This window comes from Eptatretus burgeri, chromosome 9 (genome assembly GCF_056783735.1).
Source record: "Eptatretus burgeri isolate ZD-2024b chromosome 9, Ebu_testis_v1, whole genome shotgun sequence".
NCBI lineage: Eukaryota > Metazoa > Chordata > Myxini > Myxiniformes > Myxinidae > Eptatretus > Eptatretus burgeri.
The window spans coordinates 23,305,317-23,324,500 of record NC_140969.1 but is presented as its reverse complement, the minus strand read 5'-3'; the positions used below and the strand labels follow the sequence as shown (position 1 = coordinate 23,324,500).

At 42.6% G+C, this 19,184-nt stretch overlaps 1 protein-coding gene across 2 annotated transcripts in view; it reads left to right on the top strand.

Annotated features, from left to right (window-relative positions):
• The window catches only part of LOC147019717 (cofilin-2-like), an 85,440-nt gene that overhangs the window by 49,453 nt on the left and 16,803 nt on the right, over positions 1-19,184 (top strand). For both annotated transcript variants that reach the window (XM_085894383.1, XM_085894385.1), the window contains one exon: positions 8,772-8,848. In XM_085894383.1, the coding sequence (XP_085750509.1) occupies positions 8,772-8,848 (77 nt within the window). The remainder of the gene's footprint in view (positions 1-8,771; positions 8,849-19,184) is intronic.

The window sequence follows — 19,184 nt, the reverse complement described above, 5'->3', positions numbered from 1 at the left end:
CTTAGAAAATTGCGAATTTTGACACAAAAAAATATCTTCTCCGAGGGGGTTGGCGAATCTGGCTGGGGTTTCGGTATTTGGTTAGCCCAATGGCACCTGCATAGCCCCACGGAGCTCGTTTTTTTTTTTTTTTTTTTTTTTTTTTTCTTCATTTTTGTCCCAAAGTCAAGGTCACGAACTTAGAAAATTGCGAATTTTGACATAAAAATCATATGACCGCCCAAACTTTGAGAGCTAGGATGACAATATTTTTTATGCATAATCTTGAGGTCATTCCCCACCTAAAGTCTTGAAAGCATTTTGCTCTATCTCGAACACCTTGCCCGTGGCGCCCCCTTCAAGTTTGTTTTTACGCTGATTTCATCAAAGTATGGATAATCCGAGGAGTGCGAAATGCCATATAGCCTATATGACGTTATATTGTTCCTAGAATGTTCCAAGGAAGTTTTGCACCAAAGGTCATAATCCTTGACCTTTGACCTTTAAAGTTCACAAAGGTTAAATCTTCAAAGTTGTGGGAATCGAACCGGGTTTTCGACCTTCTTCGATGAACTAACTCCAATAAACTATTGCACGTACGCTGTTTCCTTATTTTAATGTCCACAACATTGTTTTGTGACCTTAAAAGGTTATGCAAAGGTCAAATTTTGAAAGTTGTTGAACGAAACCGGGTTTTCGACATTTTGACAGTTAATAAATAACCTGTCACTCCTACCACATCATGTTGATCATTTTTATAACTTGGTCAAACATTATCACATTGTCTCATCCTTGACTTCTGAAATGATCTACATTGTCAAATACCGCTCATGAACCATCGTCGTCTTCAGACTTGTTAGATTTTATATTCAATATTGGATATAATTAATTGCATGGAACCAGAATATTTCTGTTTCATTAAGGCCTCGGTATTAGTATCTCTGAAGGTTCTCAGTATGTTGAAACTGATCAGTGCGATTTTGAAAAAACTATTGGAGACAAAATTAGTGATGGAAACACTTTCGGGGGAATTGTGGAGCAGTGTCATTTCGAGCCTTATGCGAGTGATTCATTTGTCGTGCTTTATTTGAGGGTTTTGTGGCGTAGCAGGTTGGTCTTCCTGATCACATGGCTTGTGCATAATTCATGCCTGCAAATTGCTCCACAGGCCATCCAATTGATTTGATTTGTTCATGGCATAACTGGAGTCTTTGCCAAATCTATAATGTATGGCAGCCATCCAATAATTTTAAGGTCCATCTCTACTCGGTACTCTTGTGAGGCATTTGTTTCAAACTGTTTCAATGTTGGCACTTGCATGTTTTAAAGGCTGTAGTGCCTCTAAATGTGTACCATGAGCTATTGTGAGAGAGTTTGATTTTTCTTCCAGCCTTTCTCTTTGGCTGTTGTTCATGAAATTATGTTGTTTTTCTGCAGAAGCCACTGCCCATGTTTGTTTACCTTGCTAAACGTCAAATTGGCATAGCGTCACATGGTCTGCGCGACCCATTTGCTGCAGCACTTGGACTGCACGATTATAATTTCATTAGTGGTGAATGCTTCCATGTTTATCGTGATTAAATGTATTGACACAAAGCACATTTTATGAAAGCATCTTCTATTCATTTTCAGGTTAACACAGCTGGCACTTTGTACCAAGTACAATATCGTCCTTGGACTTTGCACCAATTTTAACTTCACCATCAATACTTTCATCTCATTTTGTATGAGAATTGAGTCCTTGTGAAAGTCTCCCTTCAAGGGAAACCAGCAAATTTTTGCTTCCACTATTGTGGACAGAGTTATTTTCTTTTGTTTTATTACCTCTGCCACTTGAAGGTGGAAGGAAGTTATGTTTTCACCCTTTGTTTGTTTGCTTGTTTGCAGGATATCTCAAAACGTTGTGGCTGGATTTGGATGAAATTTGGTGGGGAGGTTGTGCGTGTGACGAGGACAACTAATTGGATTTTGTTGAAGATCTGGATCTGGTTACTAGAATTTAAGTGATTCTTCACCATTGAGAGATAGGGCTGTATGATGTATGGAATGGAATGATGTATGGAATGATGTATCAAAAAGTTGTCGATGCATTCGGACGAAAATTGGTGGATACATTGAGTGTAGGACAAGGACGAATTGATTCGATTTTGATGAAGATCCAAATCCGGATACAATAATTTTTATAAAGCGATTTATCACCAGTGAGAGATGGGGCCAAAAACGACATGTAACATAATATTTCATAAATTTCTTGCCCCTAATATGTTCTACTGGATCAGTCATTGTGTGGCGGTGGTATGCGCTCTTCCGACTGCCCTTCTAATTTTCTCTGCATTGCAGTGCAAAACATACTTGATTTCTTCAGTGTCTCTGAATTAACATATGCTATGTTCCATGTTTGGGTTGGCTGTATGAATTGCAGTGATGAGCAGTGAAGACTAGCTTGTCACATTTGCACTTGAAACGGTCTCTTTTTGCGGGAGCATTTCATAAACTTCCTACATGCTTGAAAACTTCTGGAATTGTCATCCAAACTGGTACCCATGATCCTGACACCTTGGCCCAGGCAAATTTGTGTGGAGAAAAATACTTGCTGGGTCGGTGTGCTGGTTGACCAGATTCCATCTTGGTACACCCTCTGTTGTGTGTGTTGAAGTAAAACATAGTGTGTGGCATTCTATCCATGGATAAATTCTTCAGGTAGAAGAGTTCCATTCTTGGCTCATTGAGTTCAAAGGACTGGTTTTGTTGTACAGGATGACAGTCAGCCTCTCAAGCTTATGAAAGTGATCATAGTCTACATTCAAGCCCTCAATCGGGTGGCAAGCTCGATACATGAATGTCTGACCTATTTATAGGCCTGCTTGACTGACTTCCTGCCCTTGAAGGGTGATGTGGTATCCCAGTCAGTGCATGGAACACTGGTAGCACTTCTGATTTCTTCCTTGATGCTGTGGAATCGAATTATTGGTCCTGCTCAATGTCAGCCAAAGGTTGAGTCACTGCCATATTGTGGAATTCACCAGCAAGGATAATAACCTCTGTGTCCACAGTTCATACTCGGGTGATCTTCCTACCCTACTCCAGTGCATGCAGTACATGATCTCAGCAGTTCAGACTGTGCCTAGCAAATAGAGCTTTCCATAATCTGAGAGTAGGTCGGAAGTACTATCTTGTGGGCAAATAATACCCTCAAATTACAATCCTGGCTTTGAGTGGAGAGTAACAACTGGGCAAAAAGTTCCACATTATTCTGAAGGACTTTATTCTTCTTCCCTTATACTGATGGTGCCCTTCGCTAAAGATTCCCAAAGACGCCAGAATATTCCTATTGATTGGGTCATTGATAGATTGGATGCAATGTTCAAGTACATTCCTAGTCCTGCTTCTTTCCTTGTCTTCCTCCAGGGTGCACAATGCAGCTACCACTGATTCATCCATGTAGTAGTTGTGACTGTCAAGTGTTGCCAGATCTAGAAAATCATCCAAGAAGCGATTGCCCATTTTCCTGAAGGTGTTGGAGAGGCTATTGACCTGCCTCTGGATGGTTTTCTGTGTTGACCTGCCTCTGAAGGGTTTCCCTTGAAATGGGCATTTTAGTAGCTCCTAAGGCGACTTGTTGGCAAATGATGCAGTTAGTCCATTCAAGCTTCATGTTGTATGGTCACAAGCTGAAACAAGAATGGCACTCAGTTGAATGCATACCTCTGCCAGGCTGAACAGTTTTCGTTTTGAATTCCACTGATAGGTCAGATCTGTATCCGGACCTTAACCAAAATTTAATCAACTTGTCATTGTTACACACCCAACCTGTTCAAGTTTAGTCTGAATCCGTCCATAACTTTTTGAGATATCCTGCAGGCAGACAAACGACTGAAAACAACCTCTGTCCACCTTTGGTGGCAGAGGCAAATATATGTACATCTCCAATCAAATATTGTGTGTAAATAGCCATTTTTAAAATTATTATTACACTGTATGCAATATAAGCTATAGGTAATATGTTTGTGGGGTAGATGGGCGAATTTCATAGAAAAGGTATGATTATATAGAGTGGCTTGGTCCGTGGACGTGTAGGAGTCGTTTCGATGCAACTTGAGTTGGGAAACTGTCAGCTTCAGTGTTGCGTGTCCCCACACGGGTGGTGCTGTGTTAGGTAGGATTAAGGCTAATTTCTCCCAGTATGTGATTGACCCCTGTGACCTCTTCCTATGTCTGCATTTCCAAGACCAGCGTTAAGGGATCACATCCTTAAAACAACAACCGAGCTGCACTTCCAAGCAGGCAAGAAACCTCGCCTCCAAGAATGACGAGAAAACCATGCCCCTGGAGTGCATGATTAATGGGCGTCACGTCAGGAGAGTTAGGATCGGAGTCGGGACATGTAGAAGGAACGGGCCAAAAGCGAGTGAGGCAGGATTTGCGGTTGGAAGAGAAGGGCACGATGGCTGGCTTTTCCTCGACACTGAAGAAGGCTGCACAATTCTCATGTTCATGCCGAATTGAATTTGCCCGCGTAATGAAGCAAGACGCTAGCCATAGACTGGTTGGCTGGGTCGTGAGACCGTGCCTCAGCCTCATGTTGTGCCATCGGGGAAGAAGACCGCCATTCTGCAGAGGAGCAGCATCGGCAAGTGCGATCGATGAAAAGCTGCACAGCGGTGTTGAGTATCACCGCCCAAACTACGTCCTGTACGTTTCCTGCTCAGAGAGCGGTTTGGCACCATTTTTGGGAGCATTTTCCTGCGTGGTGACGGCACGGTTTGGTAAACCCCAAGCTTGACAAACTCATCTCTGGGCACAGTGCTAAGTGCTGGGAAAAAGGGAGTATTTTTCTTTTTCTTCTGTCCCCTTGTCTGTGTTAAAGTTTGTGTGGAGGGCACCTCATGCTAGAATGTAGGTTACCTCACGGCTTTGTCCCGCTTTGAATTATTACCATTGTAAATATTTGATTTATTTTCATTAAACCCCCATATTTATTTAAGTTGCTTGTGTTGTCTATTTGTCGTGGGTTCGAGTATAAACCCCTGTGCTGTGTGCCTCCATCCTCACCGCCCTCCCTCCCTCCCTTCCCGCGCGTACCATAATCTCTCGAATCTCGGCTGTTCGCCTCCAAGGGAGAACTGTTCGGCTATCCATCCAGGTAGGGGCTAACCCCCTGGACATGACAATATTTTTTGCATTTGTGGTGTTCCAGTGTAATATCTGATTCAGTGGCTTTAATAACACATGTTGATTGCAATTTGGACTGACAATTTGTCGAACCTGAGAAAATTTACATTTTATCATGTTTGTTGACCATCTGCGAGTTTTGTGTTTTATGTAAACTCCGATGCTGAAATTGATCATTAACCCCAAAGGGAGAATCATGCCATATTTGGCACTTTTATCCACCTTGTAATGGTAATATTGAAAAATAACGCTAGCCATCTGAATACAGAGTTGAGGACTCGAATCATCCGAGTCAAAATTTTGGGACTTGCCAAAATTGACTTGCGACTCAATTTTATTATGGCTTGTTTACAGTGTTCGGAAAAATATCGTCAAATAAACATTAAATTAAAATTGGGTTTAAAATAAACAATCAGTGATTTTTAGTCATCAGCATGCATGGGTTCGGTCAATGACATGTACTGTGATGTGCACTTTTACAGTGTGCCAGACCTCACGGCCACCAGGTCGCATACTGTTCTCCACTGAGGTTAAAGCGAATGTTCACTGTCCACTCTCCAGACAGCACAGAGCACACCATGTCCAAGTGGCAAGCATCAGTCTTGCCAACGGAAGCATAACTTTATTTGAACCATGTCATCAACATTTGTTGAATGGGGGGGAAAACTTGGCCCCGTGCACATCCCGACCTGATAAAATGATTTTGCGATTATTGAAATTGCATTTGACTTTGGATTATTTAAACTTCATTAAAAACTGGTTGTGTGGGCCTGTGTGGGCGTGTTTTTCTGCAACCACTTATCCAATCGAAGTGAAACTTTAAATATTGGAGCGACTCCACATGGATATTTTATTGATAACTGACATCATAGGTCACATGGTATGGCAGTCGTATTGGATTAAAGGTAAAAATGTGGACATCATTTTCTCTGGAACTGCTCAACGAAAAATCTTTTAACTTGCCATATGGCAGCAACTCAATTTGGGTTATATAGGGTGATTAACTGTGGCATTGGTGAAGTGGTATTTCAGCCATAATTTGTTGAATTGAAATCTTTGATATCTGATCTATGACCCAATGTGAGTGAAGAACTAAATTTATGATATTAGCCCAAGCCAAGAATCTATGTGACATGGGGTGCATGGGTGATACAGGCATCTGGGTCATAATAGCAGTGGACCATTATAGTCACATGTTCAGTTATCGATGGTATTTTTCTTCAGAATGAGGTGAGACTGTGCTCTACACGTGCCGTTGTCATAAATTGTATCACAACAATTGAAGTTACTTAGTTATACGTTTCATTTTCTCATGTCCTGCCCTCTTCTGAGTTCCCCAGTGTCCCACCCTTTCCTGATTCGCCTGGTTATATTGTTGCGGTTCTGCAAAACCACATACCTCTCAGGCAATAGCACCCAACATAGTGATCTCCAGGCAGTTATTTAATTATTATTTGTTTAGGTCGTCTTTCCTTCATTTCTAGTGGGTAAACGGGATGAATTGCGTTACGTGGGACTCGTAGTTAGGTCCAATATATAGATCTCTTTAATCCTTACCTTGATCTCAATTCTAACCCTTTCCTTTTAGCCATAATATACACCAAGCGAGCAAGCACGTATGCTGTTCAACAAACAAATTAGTAAAGCGCTGTGATGAGACCCGTGGCTCTGATTGCCTTCCTCGTTGTGAACAAGTCTACCTTCCCCGGGCATTTGTGCCGCCAATTCCCAAACGGCACCTCACCTTAATCCTCACCTCACGAATCTCACAATTTTGACCACAACTGCCTCCCACACACGGGAAAAATACTCTCGTACCGCTACCTCACGACAATTCGCCACTCCATTTCGAGCACCACGCGTCGGCCATTCTTCTTGGCGCTGCGCGGCGCTCAACCATGTTACAGACGCTATATTCTCCACCGCATCTCACTGGGAACGTCCCCGGTGAGCATCCAGAATGATTACAGCACTCATGCAGTCATCAGACCACAGCAAGACCGTAAGCAAACGAGTATGGGTCGCTGTAAGGGCGATCCAAGGATTTGTTTCGGGTCCCGAATGTACATTGTGGCTCGTGAAGGAGCCTGTGAGTTGTAGAGGAAGTCCACTACTATACCACATATAAACCATCCTCAGTCCACGTTCAGGGCTGGTGTGCCAGCTCGGGAACCTGCTCGCCATGTTAAGCAGGGAGTTCCGAACCGTGCCGAGGCTGGTGGGCATCTGAGCTGTTTTCTGGTCCCGCAGCTTGGCGGGACGCGGCTAGAGCCGCTATGGCCCAATATAAGAGTGGGATTTGGGCCACACAATGTCACTTTCCAGTCCTCGTCCCATCCCTTGACCGGTGCTTAGAAAAGGGAGTGGTGCAGAGCGGCTGAGAACTTCGAGGTAGAGCATTACTCGTGTGCGGCTGCTGTCCTTTGAGAGCATACGAGTGGACTCCCTGCCATGCTGTCGACGTGCCGCCACCCCAGCGAAGCCAGATGGGTTCACCACCGGCTGCAGACGGCAGATGGGTGTGGAGCGCACGTTGCCGCGAGTCCCGGTGAACAAAGAAGGAGATAACTCGCCATATCATGAGGTGGGAAACCTCAGGCAGAGTGTCCCACAGAGATGCATGCTTGCATGTACAGATCTTTACATGGTACTGTGGACACACAAAGAAGAACAAGTTACTGATACGCAATCACATTTTCCTCTTGCATGACACTGCACCCCCCTCATGTCACATAAATCGCATACATCGCACCTCCCCCACCTTAGATGCCAGTATCTTTCCCACCTAAGCATCCTGGGCTGCGTTTGTCAGCCGACTTTGCCAGGTATTTTGAGGATTCTTATCTTCACGTTTTTTGTTTTTGCTTTCTCTTTCTGGTGTGTGTGCACGTGCGTGCATGTTGGTGCCTGTCTTGGATAAGTAAGATTGTAGAAGGTAGTCGGGATAATCCTGCTCTGTTTGCTTTTGTAGGTTTATTGTCTTTTGCTGCACCTAACCCCACAAATTCCTTGCTATCCCCTGCTGTACATATAGTAAAATCCCATTCATTCTGACGCATACCTTTCCTTGCTTCAGTATCAAATAAATATGTTGTATAGAAATGTTCCCAGCTCGTTTTCGTGTTTTCTTTCATTGGTCCAGCATGGCGCGCACCCTAGTTTAGCCAGAACGTTATTCCCCAACGATCTGTTTCAGAGCCGGTACGTGCTTGGCAGTTCCACTCAACTGCATCTGATGTGATCTGGTTTAAGCAAGTACTACTGAGGATGTGTTCCCCAGTAATGTGATCACATGACCTTTAGACTTGTTGTATTATGTCGACTTGAGACTTGCCCTCAAAGACTTGAGACTTGGCTAAAGTGATTTGTTGACATCTCTGTCTGAATATGGTATCATGTGTATGGCGTGACAACTTTTGGTATAAAGTTTTATTGTCGTTTCACTGTGGCTTGTGAGCACTTTGCCAATGTCAACTTCAGAGATTTGTTTTTGTAATAGTAATTTATCTTTGTCTGTTTATCTACTTGTATTTATACTTGACTACTAATTTTGTGAATCAAGAGCTGTGGACTCATGAATTGCTTCCTCTTATGGAATCGCTTCTTTCCCTCTTGTCCAGGGCCCCGGAAAAGGCACCGCTAAGGAGCAAAATGGTCTACGCTAGCTCAAAGGATGCCATCAAGAGGAAGTTCACTGGTAATGTGCTCCACTATTATTCACTGCTCGAACTGCCCAAGTGCATTGGCATCTTGCTATATTATATGCTGAACTTCAAAAAAAGGAATTAAGTAATGCCATTTCCTTATTCACAAAACTGCAAATCCTATTGCCTGGGCAGTGCATGGAGCATCATTGGTCAAGGTTCGAACGCCAATTTTGGTGGTATAATTTAATATACGACAAATTGCTTGAAGCTTTTCAAACGTGCATTCAGCTTTGGGATTTGATGATATGTTTGTTATGATGCTGATGAAAAATATCCATGACGCATTGATGTGCAAACAATTCATTGTTAAACAAACTACTCACCATCTTGTCGCAAAACCTTTTTCGATCATTACTGCGAAATATTGCAACCATCTAATGTGTGCATTTTGATGTGCTTGCCAGGGGCTTTTGTTACCTTCGCATTCTGCGAAAGGTTATGTTTTGGTCGCTGTGTATTTATTTATTTGTGAATATGTGTGTTTGTTTGTTATTCGCATCACTCAGAAAGTATTAAACCGAATTGCATGAAATTTGGTGGGATGATTCGTGAGTATCCAAGGACGATTTGATTAGATTTTGGGAGCGATCGGGTCAAAGGTCAAGGTCATGAAAAGGTAAAAAACACTCTTTTGAGCATAACTTCCTTCATAATACAGCTATCGACATGCAACCACCACCATATTGTTCCATGACGAGATACCTTTCAGATATGTAGTGTCGGATTTGACGTAACGTCTTCGGAAGTGCATCTAAATGACGTCACAAGATGACGTAAATTTTCAATTTTCGATCTCATCAGTTTTGATCATACCGTTTTGTAGGACTTACCTTAAGGACGTCACACACCAAATTTGACTTCGATCGGACTGACCGTTATGACGTCATTGACGTTTGAACATGACGTTTTTCAATTGTGGCTAAAATGTCCTGATATTTTACATTCAAATATCCATATAATTTATAAAGCAAAGTCTCCCAAATCCAGGCATAAGGATCAGTACCAAAATATCTGTTTATTGATGTACAGGTTTTGCCAATTAACTCTGTAGTCAAGGTCACACTCAAGGTCAAAATATACTTGTAGGCATAGCTTCAGATCTAATAGAGCTATTGACATGAAACCAACGTTAAAACGTTCGGTGAACTACGAGCTTTCAGAATGGTAGTCCCCGATTGGACGTGACGTCCCCGGAAGTGCATCAAAATGACGTCAAAAGATGACGTCATTTTTCGACTTTTTAATTTTCAGTGTTTATCATTCCATTTTGTTGGACTGCCTTCAAGGAGGTTACACACCAAATTTGACGTCAATCGGACTGATGGTTGTGACGTCATGGACGTTTTAAAATGACGTTTTTCAAATGTGCCCGGAAAAAAGTTGCGGCGGCGAAGGTATGCGCTCTACCAAGAGCCCGTTCTAGTCCGAAATGTTTTGCAGGTTTTATTGTCAACTTGTGGTACGATCGAAATTTGTTTGTTGTGCTCTTCATCATTGTTTGCTAAAGAATTAGTTTCAAGATGTTGGACTTCTGAGATTTCCACTTAAAATGACCTGGCAAAGTTTCACTTGCTTATGGACCATGGTGAGGTGGGCAGCCTGATGTGCAGCAGTCTGATGGTTGTACCTTCAAAAATTCTGTAGTTGAGATTTGTTGGGGTTATATATTCCATTGTTTGGCAGATTATCTTTAATATGGAGCTGGCAGATGCAAGACCCTTTCAATCAGTTTCGGGGCCTTTGATAGGGTGTTGAATTGTGTTCCGAGCTTGCTTGCTTGTCAAATGATTCATGTTTGGCATTTTATTTCTTCCTGGTAAATGTGCATCACTATTTTGTATATATTGGTGTTGGATCCTATTCAGGGTTTTGTGTTTGATTGATTCAAAGTATCAAGTTCACGATCCTCCTAATTAACATTATCAAATTGTAGCAGGTAATATGGTTGGGGGGGGGTGGGGGGCAGCCATGTGGTATCTGTTCTAGGCAGGGGGGAGCAGCTGCACATAACATGCTTGGGGCAGTGCTGCAGGTGCTACAGATACACAGGATGGTGGGGGTTGGGGTTGGGGCTGCAGCCGTGTGGGACCTGTGATGTGTCCACAGCCATGTGGGTCCTGCTCAGAGTGAGGGCATGAGACCTATGTGGGGGAAGGGGTGGCATGGTGTGGTGTTGGTCCAAACACACGACATGGCAGCACAGTTGGGGGGAAAGGCTGCTGTGTCTTGGCATGCGCTGGGAACAGTGGGTATTGGGGGCGGGGTGGAGGTGGGGGGGGTGGATGGCCGTTCCCATGGGGCGGTGGGCAAGGTTCATAGCCGATTAGTTACCTTCTCGTGCCGGTTGGAGGCTGTGGTCACAGTCACTCCAAACCTGATCCGCTTGGGGGTGGGGGTGGGAGCGTCGTGCTGCAGCCGTGCATGTCTGCTTTGAGGTGAATTTCGCTTGTTTTGTGAATGACTGTATTTTAAGATTTATGCAAATTTTGTGTGAACAGATAAAACGAGTTTTATTTTATTTATTTATTTGTTTCTTTTGTGAAAATATACTCAATAAAATTGGTCTGTCTGTCTGTGTCTCGGAGCCAGAACCAGATAAACTGGTTTTGTTCAACACTTGATAGCCAATTATCCATTTGGGAAGCCGTGGGATGGAGTGCGGGGGTAGGGGGGTTGGTGGCCAAGGCGCAAATCTTAAAAATCCTTTTTTGTTTGTTTTTGCTCTTGTCAATTCACATCGGCCAGATTCATCACTAACTGTATTAGCATGTTGCTATGAGTTTTTGTTGTTGTTCAACCAGTTAATATTTGAATGAGCTATGGTATTTAAAATTAACAAACATAAAATTACATTCAAAATCCATCTCTGCTTTTATATTTTTATTTTTTGATATTTAAATTTTTTTATTTGACTCTTACACATGCATGAACCACAAGTTTAATGATACTATCGGAGCTGTGAACTACATCTATCTAATTTTCAAGAAAGCAAGTAGTATTGAATATTATTGCATTTAAAGAAATGCAGGAAACCTCCAATATTGTGGGGGTTAGGTTCCTGAAAACTGCTGCGATCGTGGAAACCAAGGGCCCATGGGAAGAGGTGGTTTGGTTTCTGGACTTTGAGAAAATATCGAGGAAGATCGACGGCAGCCATAAATATACACATTACCATTGAAATAAGCACGTAAAGCATATTAGCATTGAAATAAATGTGTAAAAACAATAATTATAGTGCATATTAAACAAACACATGACCTTTACCTTTAAAATTTATTACAACACAGCAAAGTGGGTAATGGTAAACATATGTATCGTACTGTACTTTGCTGTAAATAGAAAACACAAGAATTGACTCGGGATGATGCTGGGGGGAGGGGGGAGGGGGTGGTGGAGTATAGCGGGGAAGGCGATTCAGCAAACGGAAAGCAGCATTAGCTTTACGAGGAAGACTCCTACAGTATTGCCCAACCCACAATGGAGAAGGGTAACATGATCCTTGAACCACGATCTTCCCTGCTTGGGGACAAAGGAACGAGATGACATCGTATTCCAGAATAATCCTGTCTCATCGATGTTAAAAGCCTGTTCCGTTATAAATCCCTTCGCCTCAATTGGTTTCATGAGCTGCAAGTGAGAATGCGTGTTTGAGAACGGGGGTTGAACCGGGTATCAGAAATTCAAGGTCCCGTGACACCCAAAACTTTCTGGTTATTATCCCCCGCCGTGTGGCGGAAGGGGGATATTGTTTATATCTTAACTTGACCTTCCTAGTGAAGAAATCACCCATGTTTGTTTGTTTTTTTTAATCAAAAATGGGATAATTAGACCAATATTTGGATCATTTCTGGTGCTTTTCACAACTTGCTATGCCCTGCCCCTTAAAAAAGTTGACTTCAGCGAACTGCAGCGTTGACGTCACATGCAGAAACTCGCACAGAGTGGATTGACTCGAGATCTCTAGAGTCTAGACTTGTCCGATAAATCCGTCGTCTGTCCAACTCGGCCGATAAATCTGACGTGCTGTAGCTTTCTTTGATTATTGCCTTCACATTCTGCGAAAGGTTATGTTTTGGTCGGCGTGTATTTATTTATTTATTTATTTATTTGTAATCTTGTGATTTGTATAACTCAAAAAGTGTAAAACCGAATTGCATGAAATTTGGTGGGATGATTGGTTTTTAGCCAGGAAGCATTCGATTAGATTTTGGGATCGTTCGGGTCAAAGGTCAAGGTCAAGGTCACGAAAAGGTCAAAATCGTCTTTTTACGATAACACGGTCAATTTTTATTCAATTTGCATGCAACTAACGCCAAAATGTTCAGAATTCAACGCCTCATCTTGTGATATGCAATATGACACAATGACGCCCATACTCTTGTTACCGGTTAGGGGTCAAAGGTCAGGGGGGTCACGACCTTGAAAAATATGCGGTTTTTGTCATAACTCGGTCAATTCTTGTCCGCTTTACATGAACCCAGCACCAAAATGTTCAGAATTTAATGCCCAATCTTGTGACACAATGACGTCATAACACATGTCACCAGTTGGGGTAAAATGTCGGGGGGGGGGTCACGCCCTTGAAAAATATGCGGTTTTCGGCATAACTCAGTCAATTCTTATTCGATTTGCATGAAACCAGCATCAAACCAGTTCCCCACACTCATACCAAGAACAAAAAAGTAGTGGCGGCGAAGGTATGCGCTCTATGAGTGCCCGTTCTAGTTCTCTTTTCTTCATTGTTTTCTACTGGTGCTACATGACAACAGTAGGAATAAAATAAAAATGCAACAGAACGTCAGATTTATGGGACTACTCTAGACAATTGTGTCGCAAGGTGTGTTCTGCACACAAGTTTTCATCGTATCCGGACAGCGAGGTTGCTTCGTTTTATGCGCAGAAAGGTAAGGCCGATGACATGCGCCGGCTTTGCTTGTGATTCATTCGCCGTGGAGAAACATGTCCGCTGCGCTGCGCTGTTCACGTCACCTCACTAAAATATTTCTGATATCGAGCAGTATGCAAGTCGAATTTACATTATTGAATTACAAATAGGATTTTGTCTAACCAGTTGTTATTTCCAAGTCTTCCTTCGATGTCCTCCCGATCATAATTAACTCCGGGAATTTCATCGCCAGTTTCCTCTGCTTGTCCTGCTTCGGACTCGAACTGCTAAGGCTGTATTTCATTTCCAGCTGCCTGAACTTCACCTCCCGCGACTATGTTATCTGACAATTTTCCATGTGTTCAGACCAAAATCCTTCATTTCTCTCACACTCACTGTCGTTATCAGACAAATGAAAGTCCATGTCATCCATTATTCAAAACCAAATGTTCAATTTTTTTTTAAAGCAGAAATGAGCGAAGCGATTGAGTTGACCAATCGAATGTGGAAACGCACAGAAAGCCAATAGAATCACGAAGACCACCTACCCGAGTAATTTATGTGCGCAGCCTTTGTCAAACTGCAGTTGACGTCATGTGGGTTGATCATATCAGTAGAATTTTTAGGGGTGTTCCCGAAGAGGTTTGTTTTTTTAATTTTACATTTTACAGAATGAGTATTGTGAAAAAACATTCAGATCTCAAATCACGATGAAAAACTCCTATAGGATATATATATTATATTATATATATTGTATATATATATTTTTTTTTTCAGTACTTTTTGGTGGCATGGGACCTTCAAGCGTTTTGAAAATAAGGTTTGAATATGGAATTGGAAAATGAAGGTTTGGGAATTGGGTTTGAAGGAGGATGAAGGTTTACAAATGAGGAAGAGTACAAAGGGGGAGGTTTTACCTACCAGATCAGATTTTTGTCAGGTCAGGTCAGGCGAGATCCGATCTGTGACTTGCTGCAGGTACCATTGCAAAGCTGTACTAACCTGTTTCGTGTTTGGGTTGTCAGCGACTAAAACGTCTCCCCCACCAGGTTTCCTGGTGAAGAGGGTGTATGGATATGGACACCCAGCAGGACTAAAAACAAAACCTGTCAAAGGGTGGAGGAGCTCCTTGTGAGCCAACGGGCATCCATTTCTGGTGCCCAACTGCGTCTGTGGACGTCCTCTGCAGTGGATAACCTTTCCTCGGAGGTTTGTGGCAGGATTTGCACACTGGCCACTATAAAACGCTTCACTCTGCAAAACGCAAAGAAAACTGAAAACTCGCTCCGTGTGAGTACCTCCTGTGCAGCTCCACCACCGCAGGGTAGCTCACCGGATGACGGTGGGGCAAAGCCTTTGGGACCCCCACTCTTTGATGTTGGAAGGAAAAACATGGGGTAACCTTCCCAGGTTGGATTGCGGTCGTGTTTGTCGAGGTGGTGCGTAGGTGTCGTCCAACAGATGGCGGTCTCCTCGGGGTTAACCTGAGGCGGTCCCTTTGGGTGGGTGCTTGGATTGTCCTTTCCCTACGAGAAGATGATCATGTCTCTGCTATCATCTAAGCTCCAGTGCTTGAACATCTCTATTGCAGCACGCTGAGTTCGGAAATCGGATAGTATCAGGATCATGGTGGGCGGTTAAACCTACGACTGATCAGCTGCTCTGATGGTTACCATGCCCAATGAGTTGCTGGAGCTACGTCCAATAAGTTGAATCCCATGATAATTGAAATAACACCGGTCAACGAGCGTATTATGGACTGAGTGTCATTTCCCTGGTCTTTAAATATGCTTTGACTGAGGCGAGTGATCTCACCGTGAAGGAGGCATTCTATGCCACGCTCGAGTCCATGGTTGATCAGTGCCCCAGAGAAGATGCTCTTCTAGTCTTGGGGGATTTCAATGCATCAACTGAGAGGGGTGGTTGTGAGACATGTCTGTCCCAATGAGTCGAATTGTGAACCAGAATTGCACTCAGTTCCTTGACTTTGCAAAAAGTCATGGATTTAGGGTTGCTGGTTCATGATTTCAGTGCCCACAGCCTCATCGTTGGACTTGGTATTCCAATGCTGGTGTTGTGGCAAAGGATATTGACCATGTGTTCATTGGTTGCTGGAGGAGAATTCAGAACTGCAGGATCGACTGGAGTGCCCAGTTCCTCAACACCGACCACAGGCTTGTTGTAGCATCTCTGAGTTTGAGTGTGCCTTCAAGACTACTATCCTTGATACTGCTGGTGGATGTCTTGGAACCCACCGTCAAGCAAAGAGGAAATTTGTCTCCCAAGGGACACTGAATACCATTGACCAGAGTTGCAGGGCCATGCTTCATGGCAGAGCTGAGATGTTCAGGGCACTGAGGCATAAAACTGTATGTGTGCTGAGGACTGACAAGGAGGCCTATGTGCAAGCAATCTGAAGGGGCAGAGCATCACCTGTGGATGAGTGATTCTCATCCTGCTTACAGAGGAATTCGTGCATTGCGTTCCGCCAAGCCCATCTCTGTGTGCTGCTGTTAGAGCAGAGGGTGGTGGACTCTTGATGGAGTCAGAAGTGAAGGCCTGCTGGATTGGTTACTTTGAGTGGCTGTACCAGGCTGACTCACTGGCTGTTGAGTTGGATATCAGGGGTATAACTATACCCATTGCTGGTCCTCCAATCAACTCTGAACTGCCTTCATTTGTTGAATCACAGGCTGTGGTGAACCAATTGAAAGGAGGTAAAGCCCATGGGATCTGTAGCATCCATGCTGAACTTCTCAAGGCTGGTGGAAATGCTGTAATGGTATTATTGCATGCAGTTCTGTGCTCTGGAGCACAGGCATCATCCCAACTGACTGGAAAGGAAAGGGTGATCGCCAGGATTGTAACAACTACTGATGGGTGACGCTGCTCTCATTGCCGGGCAAGGTCTTTGCTGCGATATTTACCTCTACCACCAAAGGTGAAGGAAGTTCTTTTTTTTCACCCCTTTCTGTCTTTGTTTGTGTACAGGATATCTCAAAAAGTTGTATATGGAGCCGGATGAAATTTTGTGGACTGGTCCGGTGTGTTACAAGGACGAAGTGGTTATATTTTGGTGAAGATCCGGATCTGAGTCCAACTACTCAAAAAAAATTTTTAAGTGATTCTTCACCATTCAGAGATAGTGCACAAAAAACGATTTCATGTATATATGTATATATATATATATATGTATGTATATATATATATATATATATATATATATATGTATGTATATATGTATGTGTATATATATATATATATATATATATATATATATATATATATATATATATATATATATATATATATGTATATGTTGTTCGACTTTCAGCTGCTCCCGTTAGGGGTCGCCACAGCGGATCATCCGTTATGATCCGCATACTGACTTGGCACAGGTTTTACGCCGGATGCCCTTCCTGACGCAACCCTGGTCGCCTCTTATGACACAGGGATAAGGATTGGGTTTCGCCATGATTCCAGGCTGCCCTACACCCTCTCGTAGCGTGGCCCAGTGCAGAGCTCCTGTCCTCAAGCGATCCTCCAACCCAAGCCTCCGAGTTGCCAGATTACAGGCGCACGCCACTACGCCCGAATATATATATATATATATATATATATATATATATATATATATATATATATATATATATATATATATATATATATATATATATATATATATATATATATATATATATATATATATATATATATATATATATATATATATATATATATATATATATATATATATATATATATATATATATTTTCGTGTGCATGTCTTAATTAAGATATCTTCATATAATTTTTCTGAAGGTTACATGGTTTTTGTGTTTTAGGGGTAGGGGAAAGGAAACGCCAAGATACAATAAACCCTCCAACATTGCAGGTTCTACAATCATGGGTTTCTATCAATCGCAGGCAACCTATTGTTCCGATTTTTATATATATATATATATATATATATATATATATATATATATATATATATATATATATATATATATATATATATATATATATATATATATATATATATATATATATATATATATATATATATATATATATATATATATATATATATTTCGCAGTTCTGGAAACCGCATCCCTCCAACACCAATAGCAGCCAACATAGTGGTCCCCAGTCAATTATTTCATTAATGTACATTCAGATAGTCCCTTCTTGTCGAGTGGGTCAAACGGGGCAGTGCGTTGTGTAAATCTCATAGCGAGGTCTGAGTAAATCTCTGAACCTCATTCCTATTCTTTTTTCTCTATTCCTGAGGTAAATCCAAGCAAGGGGTGCTCACGAGGCCAGTGGGTGCTACGCTCGGGACCCATCTGTAAAAACCACAGCCGCACCCTTCGCGTAAGAATGTGGCCTCTCAGAAGACCAAGGGCAGCAGTAGAGGCCAACAATAAACGCCAGCGCTGCATGGAGCATGTGCAGCGCAACGATGACCCCCCCCCCACCCACTGTTGAGGCAATCAGAGGCATAACCAACACACCAAATGCTAACAATATACAGTGTGCATGTGGTGCACTCTTCTTCAATCCAAATGTCCATTAATATATATATATATATATATATATATATATATATATATATATATATATATATATATATATATATATATATATATATATATATATATATATATATATATATATATATCTGTCCCCTTTTCAATCCAAATCTCCATCTAATAATTATATCCAATCCTTTCCTTCAATTCCCTGACAGATTGGGGTGGGCACCGTGCACCCCACCGCCTCTGATAACCGTGAACATGATGCTCGATGACGGGCGGACCCGCACGCACTGCATGGGGTATGCTTGATGACGGACGGACCTGTTCGCTGACCATTTGTACCATGGCAGACTCGCGTGCTGCCCATGATACTTTATCATCCTACAGAACGGGACACGAATAACACACATCTTTGGTCAGGTCTGCCATCTTGTCTGTTCCTGTTTGTGGTGAGGATGTTGAGGTCTTGGCGACGTTCATTTACCTTGGCAGTGATATTCATCTCTCTGGAGGTTGCGAGCCAGAGGTCAATAGACATCTGGGTCGGACTTGAGGAGTCATCGGTTCACTGGATCATGGGGTGTGTCACCGTCGGTACCTATACAGGAGGATGAATGCCCGAGTTTTCAGGTCCTTGGTGCTTCCAGTTTTGCTCTACGGATGTGAGACTTGGACTCTGACAAAGGATCTGAGACAAAGACTTAACTCCTTCGGTACCAAGTCTCTTCGCAGAATCCTCGACTATCGCTGGTCAGACTGTGTCCAACGAGTGGTTGCTGAGAGGGACTCAGATGACTGGTTACCTGTGTAGTCTGAACGTCAACTGCAGCTGTATGGACATGTGGCTTGATTTCCTGACGCTGATCCTGCTCACCAGATTTTTTTCAGGCTCGTGAGTG